Source organism: Carassius carassius, chromosome 13 (genome assembly GCF_963082965.1).
Source record: "Carassius carassius chromosome 13, fCarCar2.1, whole genome shotgun sequence".
Taxonomy (NCBI): domain Eukaryota; kingdom Metazoa; phylum Chordata; class Actinopteri; order Cypriniformes; family Cyprinidae; genus Carassius; species Carassius carassius.
In genome coordinates, this window is record NC_081767.1 from 5589206 (window position 1) to 5610620 (window position 21415).

Below are 21415 nucleotides of genomic sequence, written 5' to 3' on the forward strand. Positions count from 1 at the left end.
TCCTGCAAGCACTTTAATTTATCCCCCTTTACTCGCGCTGCACAAAAACTGGTTCAATAACGTTGAATGATACAGGGACTGATTATTGCAAATGCAGATCCCACTGTGTTCTGGTTAAAATTTTTTATTTATTTATTTATTGCTAAGGTTTGCATATGGTGTTGCGTTATTAATGACAGCTTTCCTGACAATATATACTATTCCTAAAATAAGAAATATCCCAATATATCTCCTTGCTTACAGTATCGCAACATATTGTATCGCAACCCCTGTATTGTGATGCGTATCGTATCGCCAGATTCTTGGCAATACACAGCCCTAGTTTTCACTCTGACAACTGATAAGGTTAGATATATGATCCTCAACTGCCTGTGGGTTTGTTGGACTGCTTTTAGATCAAGCCTCTCAGAAAAACACTCAGTGTGTGTGAATCATGACTTTTGGCTTGAGAAAGTCTTCAATCATGCTCAAAATTAAAAACAGAATGGAAAGAGGCATGTAGGAGAAGTCTTCTGCTATGTTTGGAGTAGCATGCTGGCTAAAGATCCATCTTTGTAAACCAAATATCTCTGAGGATCAGCATATGTTGTGTTATGGGTTGGGATGGGATGCTGCTAGCATCCCCACCAAGCTTCATAACTAGCCTAAGCTAAAACTTTAGTCTAGAGTTAGCTGGAGAACGGCATGCTTTTGCCCACAGCCATCCAGCCTCAACCAACAAGAAATTTCATGATAATCTAAGCTGGTCTTTTCAACAGGAAAGGACATCAGATGTGTAACACTACCTATACCCTTAATCTCTTATAAAGTGTTTAATAGAGCTTACCAAGAAGCTATCAAGAAAATTCCTTGTCTGTTAATATTTATGTTGAGGGTTCCTGGAATATTCAGCCAAATGTATTTCCTGATGGTAGATTTATAAGATTTATAGTCAGTCAAAGCTGGTAATATATGGTTATTGACTGTTTCATACTTTTAGGCAGGTTCTTCCAGCAAGGAATGGATGGACAAGAGTGAAGCGTCCTCAGTTCAATAACTGCAATAGCAAACATTCTTGCTCGAGTCATTGGTAGTGCAATGATGTTACATAAATAGAGGCGCTGTCAGGGTAATGTTTGTAATTCTCTCTGTTTGTTAAACTTGCTTCCATCTGCACTGTTTTCCCTTTGCCCTTAATTTTCTGCTTTGAAGTGGCCTGTGTGATGGAGATCAGCGGTATAGGGGACTTCCCTTCCCTTCTGCTATCAGACATGTCTCAGCACTCCACAACCCGCTCTGTCTCTGTCTCTTTCTCTCTCTCTCTCTCTCTCTCTCTCTCTTTCTCTTTCTCCCTATATATATTATAGCTCTGTTCTCTGTTCTCTGGTCTCAAGGCTCAAGACTGCTCCAATTTCCTACTGTCTCTCTTGCTTGCATTTAGTAGTAGCTGTCTGTCTGATTCTCTGATGGGGGACAGAAGATATCCAACAAAGTGTTTCTTTGCCCTGAGCCTAATACATACAGGCGGATGTCAAAAAAAAAAGGCACAGAAATCAAACACAGGAATGATGCTTGTATTTCCTTGTCATGCCAGATCTGTTGTAGAGATAGCAAGAGGTGCAGCGTCACTCCTCACTCCAGATATCTTGATTCTAGGGGTGTGCACGGATAGTCGAACATTCGAATATTCGTTCTGCTCTAATTATTCGATAAATAAAAATGATATTCAAATTTTGCAAAACAAAAAAACAAAAAAAAGTTCACAATAAAACCTAATTTGGTCACTTTCTGTGATTCTCCACGGCATATGTGAAGATGTATCCAAGCAAAAAATAATTAATGAATGAATAAGGGACCGTTCACATATCGTGCCTAAAAACGTGTGGAAAACGCCAGGCGCGCTCCTTCATTCCAAAGTGATCGGGCAGAAGGGCTCCTGAGGCATCTGCCATTGCTAAGCAACAATGACGCGCTCTCTCCATGAAGACGCGGAAATTTCAGCAAAGGATAAATGGATTTGCAGCACAAAAAATCGCTTTCAGTAGCTCTGCTACTAAATTTATTTCAAAATGGCAATCCATATACAGCTATGATTAGCTGTTCCTTCATCTCGGCTGAGCTTTCAACGTTGTTACGGGAAAGGATGAAGCTGAATGTTTAGTTCTTGTTACATGACCCGCGGTGCGCTTGCGGCATTCTGAAAAGTTGAGATGTTTTTAACTCGATGAGGTGCGGACGCGCCTGGAAAAAATGGGCGCATCGCACCGCTATGCATCGCGACCACGTCGCTTCCATTATAAGCGCACATACCGCGCGCCTACATTGGAAATAACGAACTTGAGCGCGCAAAAGACGCCATATGTGAATGGCCCCTAAGAACTGCGGTCTTCTACAGTACTTCAAATATGCCGTGGAGAATCACAGAAAGTGACCGAATTCAAGAACATTGTTGCGGCATCTCTCAAGCAACGAATAAACACCGCTAACTTGGAGAATGCAGTGAAAACTCCTCTTCTCACGTCTGCTTTTGTGAGCTCAAATATTCGAATGTGATATTTGCGGAAAACGCCCATCCCTACTTGATTCATGGTCATAGTTATACCCACGCCTCTAAGGGTACACGCCATCACCTATGTACACATGGGGCTATGTTGCACTATGTTGCTTTGTCTGCGTTTCATTCAAGGCTGTTGTTATGTTGTAATTATATATTATTATTATTCTGGGAGTGAGAAGATTGTTTCCACTGATGGCATAGGGGCACTGCAGAGGGCTTGTTGGGACTCGTGAACAAGACACGATAACCTTATAATCCTTGGGCTGAAGAACCATGCACACACACATGTTTATAGCCAATGAATACATATACATATTTACTTTTGAGATCTACTGAGTTTGACTAATCTTTGTAAAGTTTCTATGAAATCTGTTGTCAAAAATGTGTAGATTTATTAAAGGCTCATCTGCCTTGCTCCCTTCTTGCCTGTTGTGTCGTATTTTGTGCTTGTCAAATGCAGACCCCTTTATCACCCTGTTTTTTGGGTTGACCCCCAAGGGGTATGGCCACAATTGCCAGACACCCACTGACTTTCTGCTCTCCAGTGACTAATGACATTTGGGTTTAAAGTGGATGTGAGAAGGAGGCTGGGAGAGTTTATTATTTCCTGTGTTTCCTACTTCGACTACTTCTGAGTGATCCCGCAAGGGGGCGGAGGAGATGATATCTATGTATGTGCATGTTTGATGCTTGCAAAGATGAAATTCTTACAGAATGCCACTAGCTACTAGACTTTTCTGTCCAGCACTCATCCAAAGGTCTTGTGGGTAGTTGACAGGCCGTTGCAGTATGGTTGCTAATATACTCTTGTTTTAGTACAATGCTATGCAATGAATGGTTGCTAGAGCATTTTTAGGTGGATTCTAAAGTGATCTGAATGGTTGACCAAAGACCCCAATCCTAAATTTGGTCCCAAGCTATAACTCTGATTTGTGCTTGTGTAATTTTATGGGATTTTTCAGTTAAGTTAGTTGAACTGTCATGTTTTTAATACACTTTGAGAGATGGTAGCATATAGTAGCATATATAAAATGTTGAAGAGAAATAAGCAACACAAGAGGAGGTATTTATTATGCTTGAATGTGTGTAAATTTGAGCATGTGTTTCATGTCACAGACCTGTTCAGCATAAGTGGTCTCACCCAGGCATAACCTCTTTAATTTGACCCAGTCGAGTGGCTTGTCCTTTGGGCTGATGTTGGGCCGGGCACTGAGCCCCATGGCACCCTCAATGTGAATATCACAGCTGGGCGGCCATTGTCTGCCAGCCCCCGGCCCAAACTTCACTCACAGACCAGTATCCTGGGATCAAAGGCCCTCCGGATTAACGCAGCCCAGATACAGAGGACTGGCGCTTGGGGAGGGATGGGTTCAAAAGCAAAGAGGAATGCTCCTAATTACGATCCTTTCACTCTTCTCCATGTCTTACCATTTGGGCGCTCCCCTTGTCTTTCTTTTAGGGTGTTTGAGACTGTGTATGAGTGTGTGAACACCATGTGGAGGCTCTTCAGGCTACAGTGAGTCTGTGAGAAAGCAGTGCACTGTGACTGGATAGTGAAATTAGGAGTAGACCACAAGGAGACTCTTTAAATGCAGTCCATCGGAGATGGGCAGAAATGAAGGGGGCAAGGGAGAAGAAGGATTGTAGGTTGAGGGTGAGGGAGGGGGTGCAGAAGTTCAGGAATTTCTGTTTCACTGGAGAAGTGCTCTGTGGGAATGGCCTGTAGATCAACATAAATAAATTTCTCTTTGGGGGAAGGCTGTGTGAGATCAAGGCGTGCATAAGTGGATGCGTCATAAAGTATTGTTTGGGATTAACTGTGAAATATTAGGTTTTGTAATTCCTACAAGCTGAGCTTCTCGAACAGCTACAGATAGAAAGATGAAAGAAGTGCTTCTTAGTATCTGTAGAAAGAGTATATGGGTAACTTTTATTATTGGTGTTTGTTGAGGCACTTCAACTAGTGATCTGAGCAAACCTCTATAGTATTAAACTTCTTTGCGCTATAGTTATGAATACTACAAATATTTGTGTGGCTTTTTGAGGGGAGATGTAGTTTTTTTTTGTGGTTTTATCATTGCATAATAATAAAGACATGAAATAAAGGAGCCACCTAAAACATATCTTTGGAACAAAATATTTTAGAGACACCAAAACAACCAACTATAGATGCACTTAAATCACTCAGAACAACTGTAATTTAACATGCACATTATTATTTCAGCTAATTTGATCATTGTTTCTGCTAGATGACTGTATTTAAATCCACTTTACAGAATTATGAAGAATTCTGCAGGTTTTCCTCCACAGTCAACACAAAATGTGGCAAAAGTGTCCACATTTTATGTTCTGCTGTCATTTTGTTGTCTTTACTGTTGCATGAACCATACTAAACCATGTTATTGACAATGTTCACTCTTTTCAAATATTATATTGCCCATCACTGTTTTTAATGTTTCTGAATTGTTTTTATGTGTTTCAGGTGTGCAGTGTGTGTGGAGGGGGTGTGTGTGAGGCCCCTGGTTAGTTTACAGAGGTGAAACAGCGTCATGGAGGACAGTGGCCTGAGATTATTGTCCGCTGTGCTGTGTGTCTGTCATACCCTGCTCCTCAATTGCCCATGTTAGTAACACTTAAAAAAAACATTGACGCGCACCTATGTGCAATGATCCAAGCTAGTCTAGGAATATTTATGTATTATGGTCTGTTGATATTATTCTTTTCTTTATTTTCCCTCGTCTCTCTCCTTCAGCTGTCCTGTCTCTATCTTTTCGTGCGGAACCTCTCTCTGTGGTACAGAAGCAGGGCGGTGCGGTCCACCTGCACTGCACAACGCGACCAGCCACTGCCAGAATCAGCTGGCTGTTTCAGGGTCAACCACTAGACCCTAGCCACCAGTCTGGAGTGGAACTTAGTCCAGGCTCCCTCTCGCTGTCATCTCTCCAACCGGTTCTCACGGGGTCCTACCAGTGCTTGGCTCAGTCCGAGATGGGCTCCATCATCAGCCGGCATGCACGAGTGCACATTGCAGGTAGGCATATTTGATTTCATACATCGTATGCTGACAAATACACTTTTAGCGCAGCTTTAAGAACAACACTCTTACAAGAATGCACTTCAATGAGGTCGCTGGAGAAGAAAGACAGGAAGTATCAGAAGGCAGATTTCTCGAGCCATTAACACTGTTAGAATGGCCAACCATAGATGAGTGTTGGAGGGGAAGGAAATGGTTCTTTCTTTTCAATCTGGCACTTATCCAGACACCTCTTTAGCAGTATCCTTAATGAGCCTGGGGGCTTCCTGTGTCGTACCGAGAGCTGATGCCGGGAAAGGCGCCCTATCAGACGCAAACCCCCGGCAGCCGACCCAGGGCCTGATTAGGGCTGCAGATAGGCTGCATTATTCAGTAGAAAGCACGTTCTCTGCCACTCACAATCCAATATAAACACCTCTTTGACAGAAGGTCTTTGTGTGAACTGCTGCTACTTTTGAATGAATGTTCCAGTTTATTGCACGGATGTTTGATTCTGATCGGTTAGGTGCCACATTCTTTGGTCAGATATTTTGTATAATGATTGCTAAACTGTATAATTTTATAACTGTTGTCAAAGTACGAAACAAGCTAGTTTCATATCTCTCATATCACTCCACAGCTTCCTTCTCCATCTCAAAATCATTTTATGTTTATTTGTTTGTTTACTTCATAGGTAGTCATGTAAAAAGCAGGACAATGTACACTCTGCTTTTCATATTGCCAAAATAAAACTCTTCAGTGTTCTTTTATGTGTTGCTTTAAAGCGATTGAGGGCTCTTTTGATTTCTTCATTCAGATATTGAGAGGTTTGCCGAGAGCCATCGGAGGACATTTACTGTAAATAAGGGCGAAACTGCTGTTATCGAATGCCCACTTCCTCGCAGCAATCCATCTGCTCTGCCACGCTTCCGGATACGGGGGAAATGGCTGGAACAGTCTACAGGTACAGACTAGACAGCTTCAAATGCCAAACCCTCCAGAAACACTTGAAAATACAGGTGAACATTTTGAGAGTTTTTTTTTCTTCTGTTTTTAGACAAGTATTTAATCCTGCCCTCCGGGACCCTTCAAATTGTCTCAGTGTCTTCAGAACATCAGGGCATGTATAAGTGTGGTGCTTATAACCCTTTAACCCGAGAGACTCAAGTAGAGGATCATGGCACTAAACTCATGGTCAGAGGTTGGTTGAGCAAACTCTATTAGTTTTTCTCTAGGTACCACAAAGATGTGAGTGTTATACTTCCCATATTTTGCTATAAAATCAGCAACTATATTTTCTGAGATGTTTTTTCTGTTGTTAGATACTGGGTTTTTACTGTCAATTAAAATAGCAATATTTCTGAATGAAGGAATAATGTGATTGCATTTGTTTTTCTCATGTAGATTCAGAAGTCCCTTCACCTATAAGGATCGTCTATCCCGTCACCCCTCGCAATCTTACAGTGGACCAGTCTGGATCTCTGACCCTTGAATGTGTCATATCAGGAAGTCGTTCTTCAAAGGTCAAATGGATTAAAGATGGGGTGGAGCTTTCTTTAAATTCCAAATGGATGTTGTTGCAAAGAAACCTGGTGTTGAATGACATTCAGCTGAGTGATGGAGGACGTTACTGCTGCTCTGTTCTGACTGACCGTGGAGCTGTGGTCAGTGTCATCTACACTGTGAATGTGCTTGGTAAGGAATAATATTAATATCCTATCGAGCCACCAAGGTTTGGGGCAGCTCAATCCATGTAGTTCAGATTCTCCTCAAGCTCAACATATTTTTTATGGAATCACAGGGTAATGTTCCTTGCATGGAGGGTCTGAATTATTCTGTTTCATTCAACTGAGAAAGTCAGAATTTCCAATTTTTATACATAGGAAACATGCAATAAAATGATACCTGATTGTCCTACTTGGAAACTTATATAAAAATAAAACCTGTTTATAAAATGTTTATACTCCTGCACAACAAATGCTACCATTGCCATTTTTTTATTCTTTATACATACTTTACTAACAATGAACAACAAAACGATCATATATTAGAAATGTTAAGTAGGTTAGTACTTAGTACTTCATGGACAATAGTTGTATTATTACATTGTGTATAATAACTCCAGCATGCTTCACCTCTTTACAGCGCAAGTAAGCGTCCTGCAAGGTTTGTCAGATCAGGCCGTGACTGTAGGCTCTTCTGTAAGATTTACCTGTGCTGCCAGTGGTAGTCCAACCCCCGCCATCACATGGCTCCTCAACTCCACCCCTCTCGCTTCTTCAACCCGCCTCCAAATCGCTGGCCCCTCCCTTCACATCTCTTCAGTAATGGTTCAAGATCAGGGAATCTACCAGTGCCTGTTTGACAATGGAATTAGCTCTGCACAATCGGCGGGAAGACTCAGTGTCCAATCAGGTAAGACGATCCACCATATAGCAACCATCCAGAACACATTTACAAAAGCCTGGCAACTATCCAGAATACCCTGCGTAATTATAAATTCTTTAAAAGAGATTTTTACTAGCAGAAGTAGCAGAAGATACAGGTTTACCGTACAGTGAATTGGGACTGTATATCCTTCCAGCAGGGCTGAGAGTTTAGCTGGAGTTTGGCTGGAGAAGGGGAGCTGTGGTGGGTGTACAGTATTTGGCTGGCAATGAGAAGGCTGTGAGTGTGAGCTTTGTGCGTGCTGTTGGGGATAAGCTCTTGGACAGCGGAATGTAAGGAGTAACTGCACAAGGTTATGACGAGGACCAGACCACCCAGCTGTCAACATCACACACAACTAGCCCTATATCTCTCTCTCACACACACAGCCCTCCCCTGCCCTCCTCTGAGGCTATTCCTCAGCCTTGCTCTGTCTCCAAACATGATTGATAAGCTTAGAGATATGCAGACTTCAGAATAGATAAAACATGACGGAGGTCTTTTCCAAATCTTGGCTCGTATCGTTTTTTCCTGGCTCGGCTACAAGAGTGATTTATTTCGCCCTGATAAAATGCAGGTCAATGTAAAAGCAGAGTTGTTTATGTTTAACAGCAGGATTTGAGATGGATACGTGATCCGTAGGCTGCTGGAAAAAGAAGAAACGGCATTAGACGTGATCAGCTCTGGGACTGGGAAAACATGTTGTGGATTTAATGCTTAAGATTTAGCTAACGATATTAACTCGAAATTCCTTTTTATAGTTTCAAATGTTGAAGCATGGGGTCTTTTAGGTGACAAATTCCAAGCCCACAATCCTGTTCCCTCCTGAAAGCAGCATCTGTGTGGAGGGTGACTCTGTAACTCTCTCTTGTGGGAAGCCACTTCCTGTTACCCACTGGTATAACTCTGCCGGTCCAATCACCACACATTCCGTCCTGCTACTTCAGCATCCAGTGGCAGGCTGGTTGCCAGTTGACCACGCTATCCGCCTTACTATGTCTTATGCTGACTTCTGCAACTTGTACATCCAGACTGTGACTGCCGCTCATGCTGGGCGGTACACATGCAAGGCCTCCAGTGAGCTTGGCTCTGCCAGTGGGCGAGTCGAGATGATGTACAGCCCGATCACAGTCTGAAGCCAGACCGTTTCTCTTAAAATCACTTTCTGTGTCTCTGCCTCACCCTTGTAATGTTTATATTATACCCACCACACCAATCATTAATGATCACACATAGTCAGGCACACGTGAGTCACAAAGGAGAAACATCTACTGTACAGAAAAAGAGAGAAGATCAAAGCTTCAGAACAATATTTACCGTATTGTGGTTTCATTAGTGGTGTTTGCTATTACTATTGCTCATACTAATGATTAGGGATTTGAACAAACCCGTAACCGAAGTATAAGGTTTGGCTTCATTATTGTTTGTGCTATGGAAATTGATTCTACCTCAAATTATCTGGTGGATGATAGAACTGTTAAAAAAGACAGCAGGTCTGTCCCACTACCTACTCTTGTGGCCTTTGCACTTGACCACTTGTCTACTTATATGAACACTTGGGCCAAATACCGGAAATATATCAAGTAAGTGTGAAAACTGCAAGTATGTGTACAACTTTTGATTACCTGATGGGACAGACTTACATCCAAATGTTGTAATAATGCAAGTAAAGTATTCACTTTGCTTTTGACTCAACTTTTGACTTCCCTTTGGTTTGCTTTTATATACATTTAGATTTTCAATAATTTGCATTTTACTAAATGTCTGTTCAGTAGTCCAGATAGACAGATGTAAACATTTTACAAAATACACATAACTCATTTCTGCACCAATAAAATGTGCAACATTTTACGTTCGACTACCAAATTATATGGAATATTTAATTGATTTAACTTGCACTGTAGCCTTAAAAACTGTTCCTAAGTGGTTTTAGAGTGTGCACTTAAGTGGACTTAATAGTGTGTCTTGAGGGCACTGAGGTTTGTAGTTTTCAGATCTGGGACAGTCTTGTATACTCGTTGATGCTTGCACGCAAGTGTTGGTATTGGGACAGGCCCATAGACTTACTTTGAAGGTGGAATCTGAGTCAAATTTAGCGACTAGAATATCATAATGACTTGAATGTGAGGAGGGTGCCAGTAAGCAGCGGGTCTGGTTTGACCTCAGGTTTGTTTTGTAAGGTAAACCAGTGCCACACACCCAACAACTGAGAACTAGAGATCCTAAGAACCACCAGCAAACCATACCTCTTGTACAACTGCTTTTCAACTGTTTAGCTGGGATTATTCAATTGCTATCTTGGTGACTTGAATATTGTAATGTATACAACACTCACGGTGTATGGCTACTCGCAGAGAAAAGGAACTCATATGTGTGAGAGTCATCTTTTACTAAATACAAGTTCACAAATATTCTACTCAAAGGATCGGCTGCCAAGCCAGTGTCAGAAGCACAGATTCCCAAATGGACCATTCTGGTGGGGTTTAATAAAAATTAATTAATTAATAATAGAGCTTTATTGTATTCTGCCTTTGAGGTTCCTGGCTTTTATTTTAATGCTAGTGGAAAAGTAAAAGTTGGAAAAGTAGTTTCCAGGCTTGCATATTACCAGAGTGATATAGCTGTGTGTAATTATCCTATATACTAATATTTAAAAAGTAAAATGTAAACACTTTATTTTAATGTGACGTACTTACTATAGTAATAACAGTATATTATTTATACATTATGCATAAGTACAAGCCCTAAACTAACCCTAACCTTAACCCTATAATAAGTACTATAGTAATGTACATAGTTAATTAATATTATTTGTTACTTTGTGTAATGACACTGTAACAACATGACCTTAAAACAGTGTACTGGTAAAATGAATAACATTTTAGAATAATTAAAATAATTAACTATATATATATATATATATATATATATATATATATTAGACTTGTGCCGGTATTCTATATATATATATATCAGAGAAAAAAAAATCTAATAAAAAGATGAGATTTATGACCAGAGTTGTTCTTTTCCCCCTACAGAACCCCAGTCGAGTTCCATGTCTGGAGCTCTCATGGAGACACAGACTTCTGTCCACCCTATCCAGAGCGACGATGGCGACGAACTGTTCCTCTCCATAGGGGAGGCGGGGCTTGGTGAAACTATAGGACCACCAACCGAGAGAATAAATGACAAACCTATGCCAGAAGCACCAATCATAATCAGCCCACCGCAAACGCACAAACCCAACATGTATGATCTAGAGTGGCGGGCAGGTCGGGACTGGGGCATCCCTATCAATGCATATTTCGTTAAATACCGCAAGGTAAGAAATCATAAAGTACACTTGTTGATTTTCTGTTATGAATGTTTTACTGATGTAATTTTAGTGGGCCACAAAATATAGATAATTCTTACATCGTCAAGAATGACAGGAACTTGTTCCACCTTTTTCTTTCCCCTGGCGTTAATTATCAGGTCAGATTTATAGTTATTAGATTTGTGAATGAGCACATACTCATAACAGCGCCCTCTACCATTCACTGTAAAAGTCAGTACTAACACAATTCAACAGTATCTGCCAGCCAAGAGCGTTTTGGTATGAAGTTGGTAATTTCCTCTTTAAAAGCCTATGTTTTCTTCAATGATGTGCTCCCTTGGCTAATAAAACTTCTCTGGTTCTTTTCAAGATTGCATTGACCGCGTTTGTCACTTTGGCTCAGGAAAAAGTGACAGTTTGTGCTCTCAGGAATAGTTGAGTGGGGTGATCTTTTGTCATGATTCAGAGTAGGAGAATAAAAAAGACGTTACTGTTCTTCATTGAACTTTACATGCAGTATGTGCAAAGTCAAAGACAAAGTGCAAAGAGACTTGAAAGATATACCTATGTGCATGAGATCAATTAATACGGTAAGACTTTCACCTGACTAAGCATGTGTTGAATGTCCTTGTAGGTGGATGACATGGGTAATGTAGTGGGGAACTGGCACACAGTGCGAGTGCCAGGCAGTGAGAAGTCTCTGCTCCTGTCTGAGCTGGAGCCGTCCAGCCTGTATGAGGTTCTGATGGTGGCCCGCAGCGCTGCAGGAGAGGGCCAGCCCGCCATGCTGACCTTCCGCACTGGAAAGGGTGAGAATACAGTCAGCATTTGATTACATCAGAACTAGATCATAATTCAGTGAATCTGGACCGTGGAAAGAGATCAAGAATTGTGTTTTGGGTTAGAAACAAACTAACACTTTTATTCAACAAAAGATGCATTAAATTGATCAAAAATTGATTAATTTACAAAAGATTTGGATTTCAAATAAAGTATGTTCTTTTGAACTTTCTATTGTTCAAAGAATCCTGAAAACGTGTTCTGATTTCCACAAACGTATTAAGCAACATATCTGTTTTCATCATTTATAATAATAAATGTTTCTTGTGCAACAAATCAGCATATTAGAATGATTTTTGAAGCATCATATGAAATAGACAAATATAAAATAATTTATATCTTTTTACACTATTCATATTTTTTACTGTGTTTTTGAGCATATTAATGCCATCTTGCTGTGCATAAGAGGAAAAGAAATCTTAGCAACCCCAAATGGTGTTGTATTTGTGTATATTTTATTATATTACACTTATGTAATTAATTTACATTTTTACATAATTCAAAAAAGATTATATGATGCATTGATTTATTATGATTGCATTGGCAATTATTTTTATATATTCTAGCTCATGCATGTACTAGAATTGAAGCATAAGAAAGAACTCTTGCTTTTTTTTCACTATAGCTGCTATAAAAGAAAAAAAAAAGTCCAATCCATGTATTCCATTATGATACAGCATGATCACCAAGATTAACATTATTAATCAAATCATAACTTCTCTTCTCAGAGAGAACTTCCTCAAATAAGAACCCCTCCAAGGCTCCAATTGTATCTCTTCCAGAGAAAGTGCTGGAAGATAAAACCACTAACACTTATTATGGAGTGGTCATACATGACAGAGGTAAGAGGACGTCCCACAACACTATTACACCATAAAGGTTTGACTTCTGCTTGATCGAGGATGATCAATGATGTACTTGCCCTCTAAAAGTAGTCTTCTGTGGAGCAGAAGAGTGTTCATGCTACTTTTTTCCATACAGTGAAATCATATTGTGACCAGGCAGAGTTAAGCGTCAAGAAAAAAATAAAAGCTTTTTTTTAGTCCACACAAATAGTTTGTTTGATTTTAAGTCTTCTAAAGCTATATAATAACCTTCTGGTCCCAATATGCTTAAATATATGGAAAATAGTGCAAGAAGATTCTTCAAAAGTTCTTCTTTTGTGTTCCATGTCAAAGTATAACATGAGGGCGAGTAATTGGTCACTTGGGGTGAAGTATTCTTATTGCACTTGCACAGATGTGTGAGATGTATTTCTGTAATTAGAGTTTGAGTATGTGTGTGTGTGTGTGCATTTAGATTCTAATGGGTATAAACCCACTTTTATTTGCCACATAAATTTTGCTCTGTCTTTCTCTCTCTCCTTGCGTCTCTGTGTCTATGGCTCAGAGCCCATTCAGTAAGTACTCAATTGACTCTGGCATGCTGTCGTCTGCTGTGTGTGTGTGTGTGTGTGTGTGTGTGTGAGTTGGTTTATTTTATCTTTGTCTGCTCTTTTGGTCTTTTCACTGATGGATGTTGAGGTTACATCTTGCACTTGACGTGAAAACTGCTGCTGTTTCTTTTTGGAAAACGATAATTAGATCTTAGTTTTAGGGCTGCACGATTAATCAAATGCGATTGTCATGCGCCTCTTGTCAGTAAAGCCGGTTCTGTAATCAGTAGTAAGTTTCCATCATGTGCTTTGAGATGGAGCAGCATTTACTACTCAGAGCTGTAGTTCACTGACAAACTATGCAAAATCGCGGTCATAATCGTAGATGATTTAATCGCGTGTTATTGAAATCGAAGAAATCGGTCTGCGATTATGAAAGCTTTTTTTGTAGCTTGTTAGTGAACTATGGCTCTGTGTAGTAAATGCTTTTCCATCTGAAAGCACGTGAAAATAACACTTTTAATAACGTTTTCACTCCAAACTCACTTCATAACGTCAGTCGAGTGTTTGAAGTAAATCCTTCTGTGAGATGATGTGGCTTCTTACACAGAATAAGGCATGCAACATTTTTCATAGCCTTTATCACTGCTTAGAATACTATGTCGATTAGCACTGCATTATTATATACTTTATTATAATAAAAGTTATAAAAAGACAAACTCAGATAAAACATATATTGTCATAGTCATGTGCTTATTAGTCACGTAGAATCAATGAAAACAATTAAATCTTCTGTTTATTCAGCAATCGCTTTAGGGATTTCCTGGAGTTCTTCTGTGGGGCGCATTTGGAGTTTCCGCATGATAGCGCCCTCTAGCCTTCAGGTGGAGATTTATTAAATTTAATTTAATTTATGCATTTAGCAGACGCTTTTATCCAAAGTTTTATCCAAATTTTCCTAACATGTGTTCCCCGGGATTCAAACCCCCAACCTTTCGCTTGCTAACGCAATGCTCTACCACTTGAGCTACAGGAACACTGTAGTGAAAATTAGAAAGATACGCATGACAATCACAGCTTCAGCCTAATCGCGATTTATCACCTTTGCTATTTAATTTAGATTATTTGTGTAGCCCTACTTAGTTTGCATTTACTTTTTATCAAACTTCTAATTGGTTGGTTTCATCCCTAAGTTCCAGAGGCCCCAGACCGCCCAACTATCTCTGTGGCGACAGAAAGCTCTGTTTATGTTGCTTGGATCCCACGAGCCAATGGTGGCTCTCCAATCACGGCCTTTCGCGTGGAGTACAGGAAGCAGGGCCGAAGTGGAGACTGGATCATCGCGGCTGATAATATCTCACCACTAAAACTGTCTGTAGAAGTGCGCAACCTGGAACCAGGTGAGGTTACACCAGGGTTTCCATAGGTTGATTCCCAGACCATATTAATATTATATAAATATATTATTTTATATATATATTAGTTTGGGGACCAATTCTCACAATTAAATAACTATAAATTTTTGCCTCAATAAACTCCTTATTGCTGCTTATTATTAGGAGTTAGTAAGATGTTAGTTTAGGTATGGGGTTGGATTAAGAGATGTAGATTATACTCATGCAGAATAATTAATTACTATGTGCTTTATGAATACTAATAAACAGCTAATATTCTAGTAATATGCATGCCAATAAACAACTAATAGTTAATAGTGAGAATTGGTCCCCACACTAAAGTTTTACCATTATTTGTTTTTATTTTAATAATCATGGATAAATAAATTTTATTATGTTTTATTTAATAATATATTTTTAGTTTTTAATTATTAACAATTAAAAAGTTAATGGAAAAGGTGTTCTTTAGTTAGCTAGTAATACATTTTTTTTTCACTTATTTTTTCCATCCAAAAACTATGTCTGTCTATAAATCCTGTTACCGTGACATGCGCTTGAAAATGTGAAAACCTAAGAAAACCACATCCTAATCTGGTCCAAATTACTGGGGACATTAATGTATGATTATCTTACACAAATATAAAAATCTAATTTGGTGTAAATATTATTTTCATGACAGGTACCACATATCGTTTTCGTGTCATTGCCATGAATAATTATGGTGAAAGCCCTGCTAGCGCCACCTCCAGGCCGTATCAGGTCTCCCTGTCGAATCCACCTGTCTCAAGCCGTCCGATCACTGGCCCTCACATCTCCTTCACTGACGCTGTCAGCGATACTCAGATCATGTTACGCTGGACTGTGAGTACACTTGTGAACACGCACATGAATGCAGTACATTTACATACTGTACAATACACTATTTGGTAAATAAAGTACACTAATTCTGCCCCTAAACCTGAGCTGCCCATCAAGACAAGCATTTTAAAGGTGCACTGCTGACACACCAAAAAAACAACAAAATATGCATATGCATTTTGGCTAAAATAAAGGCAGCTGCGTATAGAGGCAGTAGACAGCGAGGCAGCTCACTAGGTTTTGGAACAGTTTCTGTCAGGCACTCAATAACTCATCACTGAATAAACTTTGAGTTTTTCTATCATTCCACGCTTCTGTATGTGTATTATTAGCACATTAATCTTAAAAAGGATCTCACCACTTGTACAAATTTCTGTTTCTGGCCTTTTGAAGGAATAACCCTGAACCTCATATTAGCAACCCAGGGGTTTAAACTAATGTGTGTGAGTGTTAATGTTTTAGACATATGCCTTTTATATCTAATGGCCAATTTCATGCTTAATTTGACAATGAGAGTGTAAAAACTGTCCAGAACTAACCATATAACAAGCTCACTCACAACATGCCTCCTCGGTTTGTTCTTCTCTGCAGTTCCAGTGGAAAAAGTGTTTTTCAGCACGTTCTCAGCATGCAGAGTATTTGCGTGTGCACTTGCATGTGTAGTAGCTTTTCCCATCAGCCCCTGAGAGCCACCCCAGAATGTCCAAACAGACCTGTAATTGGCAATGGTTACTAGTGCTGTTTTGCAGGAAAAAGTGTGTGAGTCCAGTACAGATTAGGAGGCCTTATCCAGCTCTTACGAGTGGAATGGACTGAGTTGAGCTATTTTTAGAAGACATGCATGAGGAGAAGGGTTTTGATGTGTCTTAAAGGAATAGTTCATCTAGAAATGGAAATGTTGCCATTTACTTACCTTCATGTTATACCAGACCTGTTTATTCTTGTCTGTGAAGTTAAAATGACTTGTATTTGAAACTTTCATGCTTAGAAAAATAAAACGTCATAAAAGTAGTCTATGCAACTTCTGCAGTTCAATTAAGGTCGTACAAAACACTCTGTGTGAGAAAAAAAATCCAAATCTGTCATTACTGACTGATAATCTGGAGAGTTTGGTGAATCTGGTCAACTAGCGTACTTCTTTGAAAAGATTGAATGATTGAATGAAGAATGAATTGTTTTTGTGAATTGGACATTGGCACTCATGAACATTCCATTAGAATAATTTTAACGTGTGTTTTTTGTTTTGTTTTTGAGTTTGTCCCTATTCACTTTAATTGTACTGTATGTACGAGAACATTTAGGACAATCTGCTAAACCTCATACGTGTTTGTAGTGACATTAGGGTGCTTTAATAAAAACTGAAATTTTATTTTACTCTTTAGCTAAAAGGTTAGCCAATCATAACATCAAATCAAGTCTGTTAAAGAGACTTCAAGACAAAAAAAATATATCATTCAAAGTTAAGAAAATGGTCATGTAAAACTAAATTTTGACTGTTTTTGCTGCAGGAAACCATGGCCAACATTATTAATAGTAGACTTCAGAAAATAAAGTCATACAAATATGTACAGTGTAGCCTTTTTAAATAGAGCAGGAAGTCTTGATTCTTGTTAAACTGTAGTTATGTTCTTATCTTTGTTGGGATAATTATTAGCGAGTGTTTATAGAGGAAACTAAAAATATATAATTAGCTGTTTCTTTCACTTTCTTTCATAGTACTCTCCCTCCAGTAATAACAACACACCCATCCAGGGATTCTACATCTACTATCGGCCAACAGACAGTGACAATGACAGTGATTACAAGAGAGATGTGGTGGAAGGTGAGATCATGGTGTCTTTCTTCTGTTATTGCTCTTATTACATGGATACTAGCACAAAACATAAAAAAACGGACATAAAATAAATATTGAAATTTCATTCTGTGAGAAGAAATACTCTTGACATGATACAAACACAGCTGTACAGGAAATCAGTTGCCTGGGACAGTGGTCAGTCATAGAGTTTAGTAGACATTGTACACAAGTATTTGACAGGCAAGTGCTAAAATTGACTAATCAGAATGAAGTGTAGTATGAGTGTGTAATGAATATTGGGTCTCAGATAGGGCGGGACAAAGAAAGTGTAATCTGTAGATTGATGTGTAGTGAGTTCTGCGCTCAGAGTAGTGAGCCAATGTAAAATGTGTTTTTAATAAATGGCTGCCATACTAATGGGCCTGAACTGAAACCCAACACTGACCGCTCAGAGAGGGATTCAAGTTTCTAAAAGGAATGTTAACTGCCGTTACCTCAAATTTATACCCCCCCCCCCCCTCTCTGTTCACACTGGGCCCTCAAACCTCTCCTCATCCATCTTAACGACAAGTTGTCAGAAACACACTGGGCAGATAAGATGACTTCATAAGTCTCATAGTTAACAGAAACATCAGGAGTGTGTCCTTCAGATTGTTGGTCTTAAAGTCAATGTGAAATGCTGTTTGCAACCCATTTGACTTCCATCTGACATATTTTAATTATAGTAATTATCGTAACGTTGACTTTATTTGAATCATAAAAAATGGATTGGATCGTGAACTAGGATTTGAATTTTGAAAGTTAATAGGGTGATTTTTTTAATTTAATGTATCATATTTTATATGTAAATTTAAAAGGCCTCTAAATTATCGACGTGTTGTATGCAAAAACGGCATGCCTTCTGTCATCTGATTGATAGTTTACACTTTTTCAACAAACAAAGCCCTTTTAGTATAAATTCTAAATATATTTTATAATGAGCCATAAAGATTCTGAAAAAGAATTTTTTTGATATATATTTTGTCTAAAAGTTTAATAAAATTTTCCATAAAAAAATCTGACAATTATTTCATATGTCAGACTTTAAATGGTTTTTATGCTAACTTTAAATACATTTTAAATAAAAAGTCTCAGGTTACGTATATTACCATGGTTCGCTGATAAGGGAATGAGACACTGCGTCCTCTAGGGGTCGCTATGGGGAATGCAATTCAAAGTTCCCTTGGAAGGGACCGTCTCAGGTTACGTATGTAACCATGGATCCCTGAGAAGGGAACGAGACACTGCGTCCCCATAGTGACCCCTAGAGGATGCAATTCAAAGTTCCCTGGTAAAGGAACATTCCTTTTTAACAGTTTTTTTTTTTGTTAAAATACCAAATATAACAAACCACATGTTTTTATAAATAGACAATCAGATGTAACCGCCTATAAAAAATTTGTTAGACTGATACAATCCTTGTGAGTTTGTAAGTCTATTTGATTCTTTACAAAAATTGGTTCATAAGTGCCATTTGTTTCTGAATCAGACTGCACTGTTGTGCTGTATGTTTATTTTTGTGAATAGCCAGCAAAGACAACACAATAGAATACATTTTTATTTGTTTGTATTATCACATGTGCAAACTCACAATTTATAATATAATTTCTTTTGCCATGTCACATTTGATTTAGCATCGGCGCTGAACAGTGGTGCAGGAAACACTGATATATTGTGTGTGCAGGGAAAAAAACTACACTAAAAAGCCTTTGATGCTTTTTTTCATGTGTCCGCGAGTCTGTAAGTGTGTGTTTTGTGTTTTTCTCTCTCATTATGCAGTACATCAGCTGGTCATTTAGTGTACACCATGCCTTCACTGTATTTAAAAGAGAAATGAGCTACACAAATAAAATATTGTGGCGCAAACTGTAATTAGAGAGCTGGCTCTCAACATACATGAATGACTGTGGCGAGCGGCTGCTACGATGTGTGGGTGTGTACATAGGGCCCTGAGTGTGTTCAGTGGGAATACTGGAGCCAGGCCAGAACAAACGTTAAGCTGCCTTATAAGGAGCCTGTCTGCAGCAAAGCAACTGTCTGAATCCTTCTGGGAGACTGTGAGAATGAGAGCACGAGAGTGTGTGAGTGTGTGTGTGTGTGCGAGAGAGAAAAAAATGAGATTGAGCAAATGAATTGCGGTTTGGAGAGAACAACACGTGCTTTGAGAAAAGCCCTTCTCATTCAGTAGTCTCTCTCATTGCCTTCCTTTTCCCACCTCCTTCCCCTAGGCTTCAAATTCTGGCATTTGATTGGTCAGCTCCAACCTGAGACATCCTATGACATCAAGATGCAGTGCTTTAATGACGGCGGCGAGAGCGAATATAGCAACGTCATGATCTGTGAGACCAAAGGTGAGAGACTGAAGTACCATTACAGGAATGCTATATTTAACATGTAGACAGGAACCCATAAAGCCACTGCAGTAATGAAAGAGGAAAGCGAGCTATCATTTCATTAGAAGCAAGACAAAGAGAGACATTGTGCTGCATCTCCTTGACATCATTCCCTGATAACTGCCCTAGTGCAGCACTGTTGAACTCAAACCAGAGCGTCATTCACAGCCAGAGCAAATAAAAATCATGGAGTGCAATCAGACCTGCTGCTGCCGCAAGCTTTAAGACTGACAACAGTTGCATTGTTATGTGCCAGCACTTGTAAGTGGTGCTTTACTATTGCTTATACTTGGGTTAGAGATTAAAAAAAAATAATCCTAAGTTTTAGAGCATTAGTATTAAACGGTACATAATTTATCCCGCCCCATTAGTTCTACAGACATGAATGATTCATCAAATTGTGCAGCTTGTTGAGGAGCAAATATAGAGTGCAACAGTGCTGCCCACTTCTTCAGCAACTTTTTATCTGTAAGCATTTTTACCATTCATTTTTTTTTAAAGTCTTTCTTTCAGAGTTGTAAGCTATGAACCACACCAGCCAGGTACTAGGTGAATCAGAACATTACAGAACTTTGATCTGAAGCAAAAAAAAAAACAATTTTGAGAAGTATTTGAAAATTGGACTAAAAGACAAAGGTACTAGACAGTGTACTTAATGGCTTTAATGAGAGAAAGAACTACAAATCTATAAAGCATTGTGAATTACATAACTGAAAAAAAACAGTGGAGAGATATAAATCTATTGATTTAAAGGTATGTATTTAGAAAAGATGCATGTTATGCATACAAATAAAATGTAGTTTGAGAACTCATGACTCAAATGATGGCTTCGACAATAGCATATAGCATTTATTAACAACTTATCAACAGCCTCGTACCTCACAGTCTTCAAACACTTATCATTCAAAATCATTACCTTCCAACTGTTGCACTCTAAAGCAATATGATCTATGCATCTGTATAGACGGTTTGATCGGGCGCACGCGCCTGGCCCTAAGTTAACTTCCGGTCTGTGTTGTGTATATATCCGTCTGGCTGCGGTGCCTTCTACAAACGCAGTTAAAGTCAAGGTGATGAGTAAACTGAAGTTGGGCTCAGGTGGTTGTGCTGTGGGATGTGTTTCCCATACATTTATTTATTTTTGGAGACTCGCCACGATTTTAAAACTGATCGATTTTCAAAAAGGCTTCATTGAATAAACATGAGTAACGTTATGTACTGCACGTTTAATAATAATAATTCCTTACATTTATATGTTTAAATATCAAAACGAGGCACGGGTGTATTTATATAACTATTATTGAAGGAAGACTTGCATGTTATATGCCTGATAACGCAGCGTTTGTGAGTTTGTGTTACTGGGCAAACCTCTATTTCTCGCGCTTTATGCATCTCCTGCTTGGAAATAATTAATTTGCATTTTCATTAA

The 21415-nt window shown here is 39.0% G+C and overlaps 1 protein-coding gene across 1 annotated transcript in view; it reads left to right on the forward strand.

Annotated features, from left to right (window-relative positions):
* LOC132155891 (cell adhesion molecule-related/down-regulated by oncogenes-like) overlaps nucleotides 1-21415 on the forward strand; it is a 44252-nt gene that overhangs the window by 16360 nt on the left and 6477 nt on the right. Inside the window, exons 2-14 of the mRNA XM_059564649.1 lie at nucleotides 5019-5158; nucleotides 5289-5567; nucleotides 6367-6513; nucleotides 6607-6750; nucleotides 6954-7244; nucleotides 7695-7964; nucleotides 11015-11298; nucleotides 11927-12101; nucleotides 12861-12974; nucleotides 14701-14907; nucleotides 15581-15762; nucleotides 17476-17581; nucleotides 19822-19944. Coding sequence (XP_059420632.1) covers nucleotides 5086-5158; nucleotides 5289-5567; nucleotides 6367-6513; nucleotides 6607-6750; nucleotides 6954-7244; nucleotides 7695-7964; nucleotides 11015-11298; nucleotides 11927-12101; nucleotides 12861-12974; nucleotides 14701-14907; nucleotides 15581-15762; nucleotides 17476-17581; nucleotides 19822-19944 — 2395 coding nt within the window. The 5' untranslated portion in view covers nucleotides 5019-5085. The remainder of the gene's footprint in view (nucleotides 1-5018; nucleotides 5159-5288; nucleotides 5568-6366; nucleotides 6514-6606; nucleotides 6751-6953; nucleotides 7245-7694; nucleotides 7965-11014; nucleotides 11299-11926; nucleotides 12102-12860; nucleotides 12975-14700; nucleotides 14908-15580; nucleotides 15763-17475; nucleotides 17582-19821; nucleotides 19945-21415) is intronic.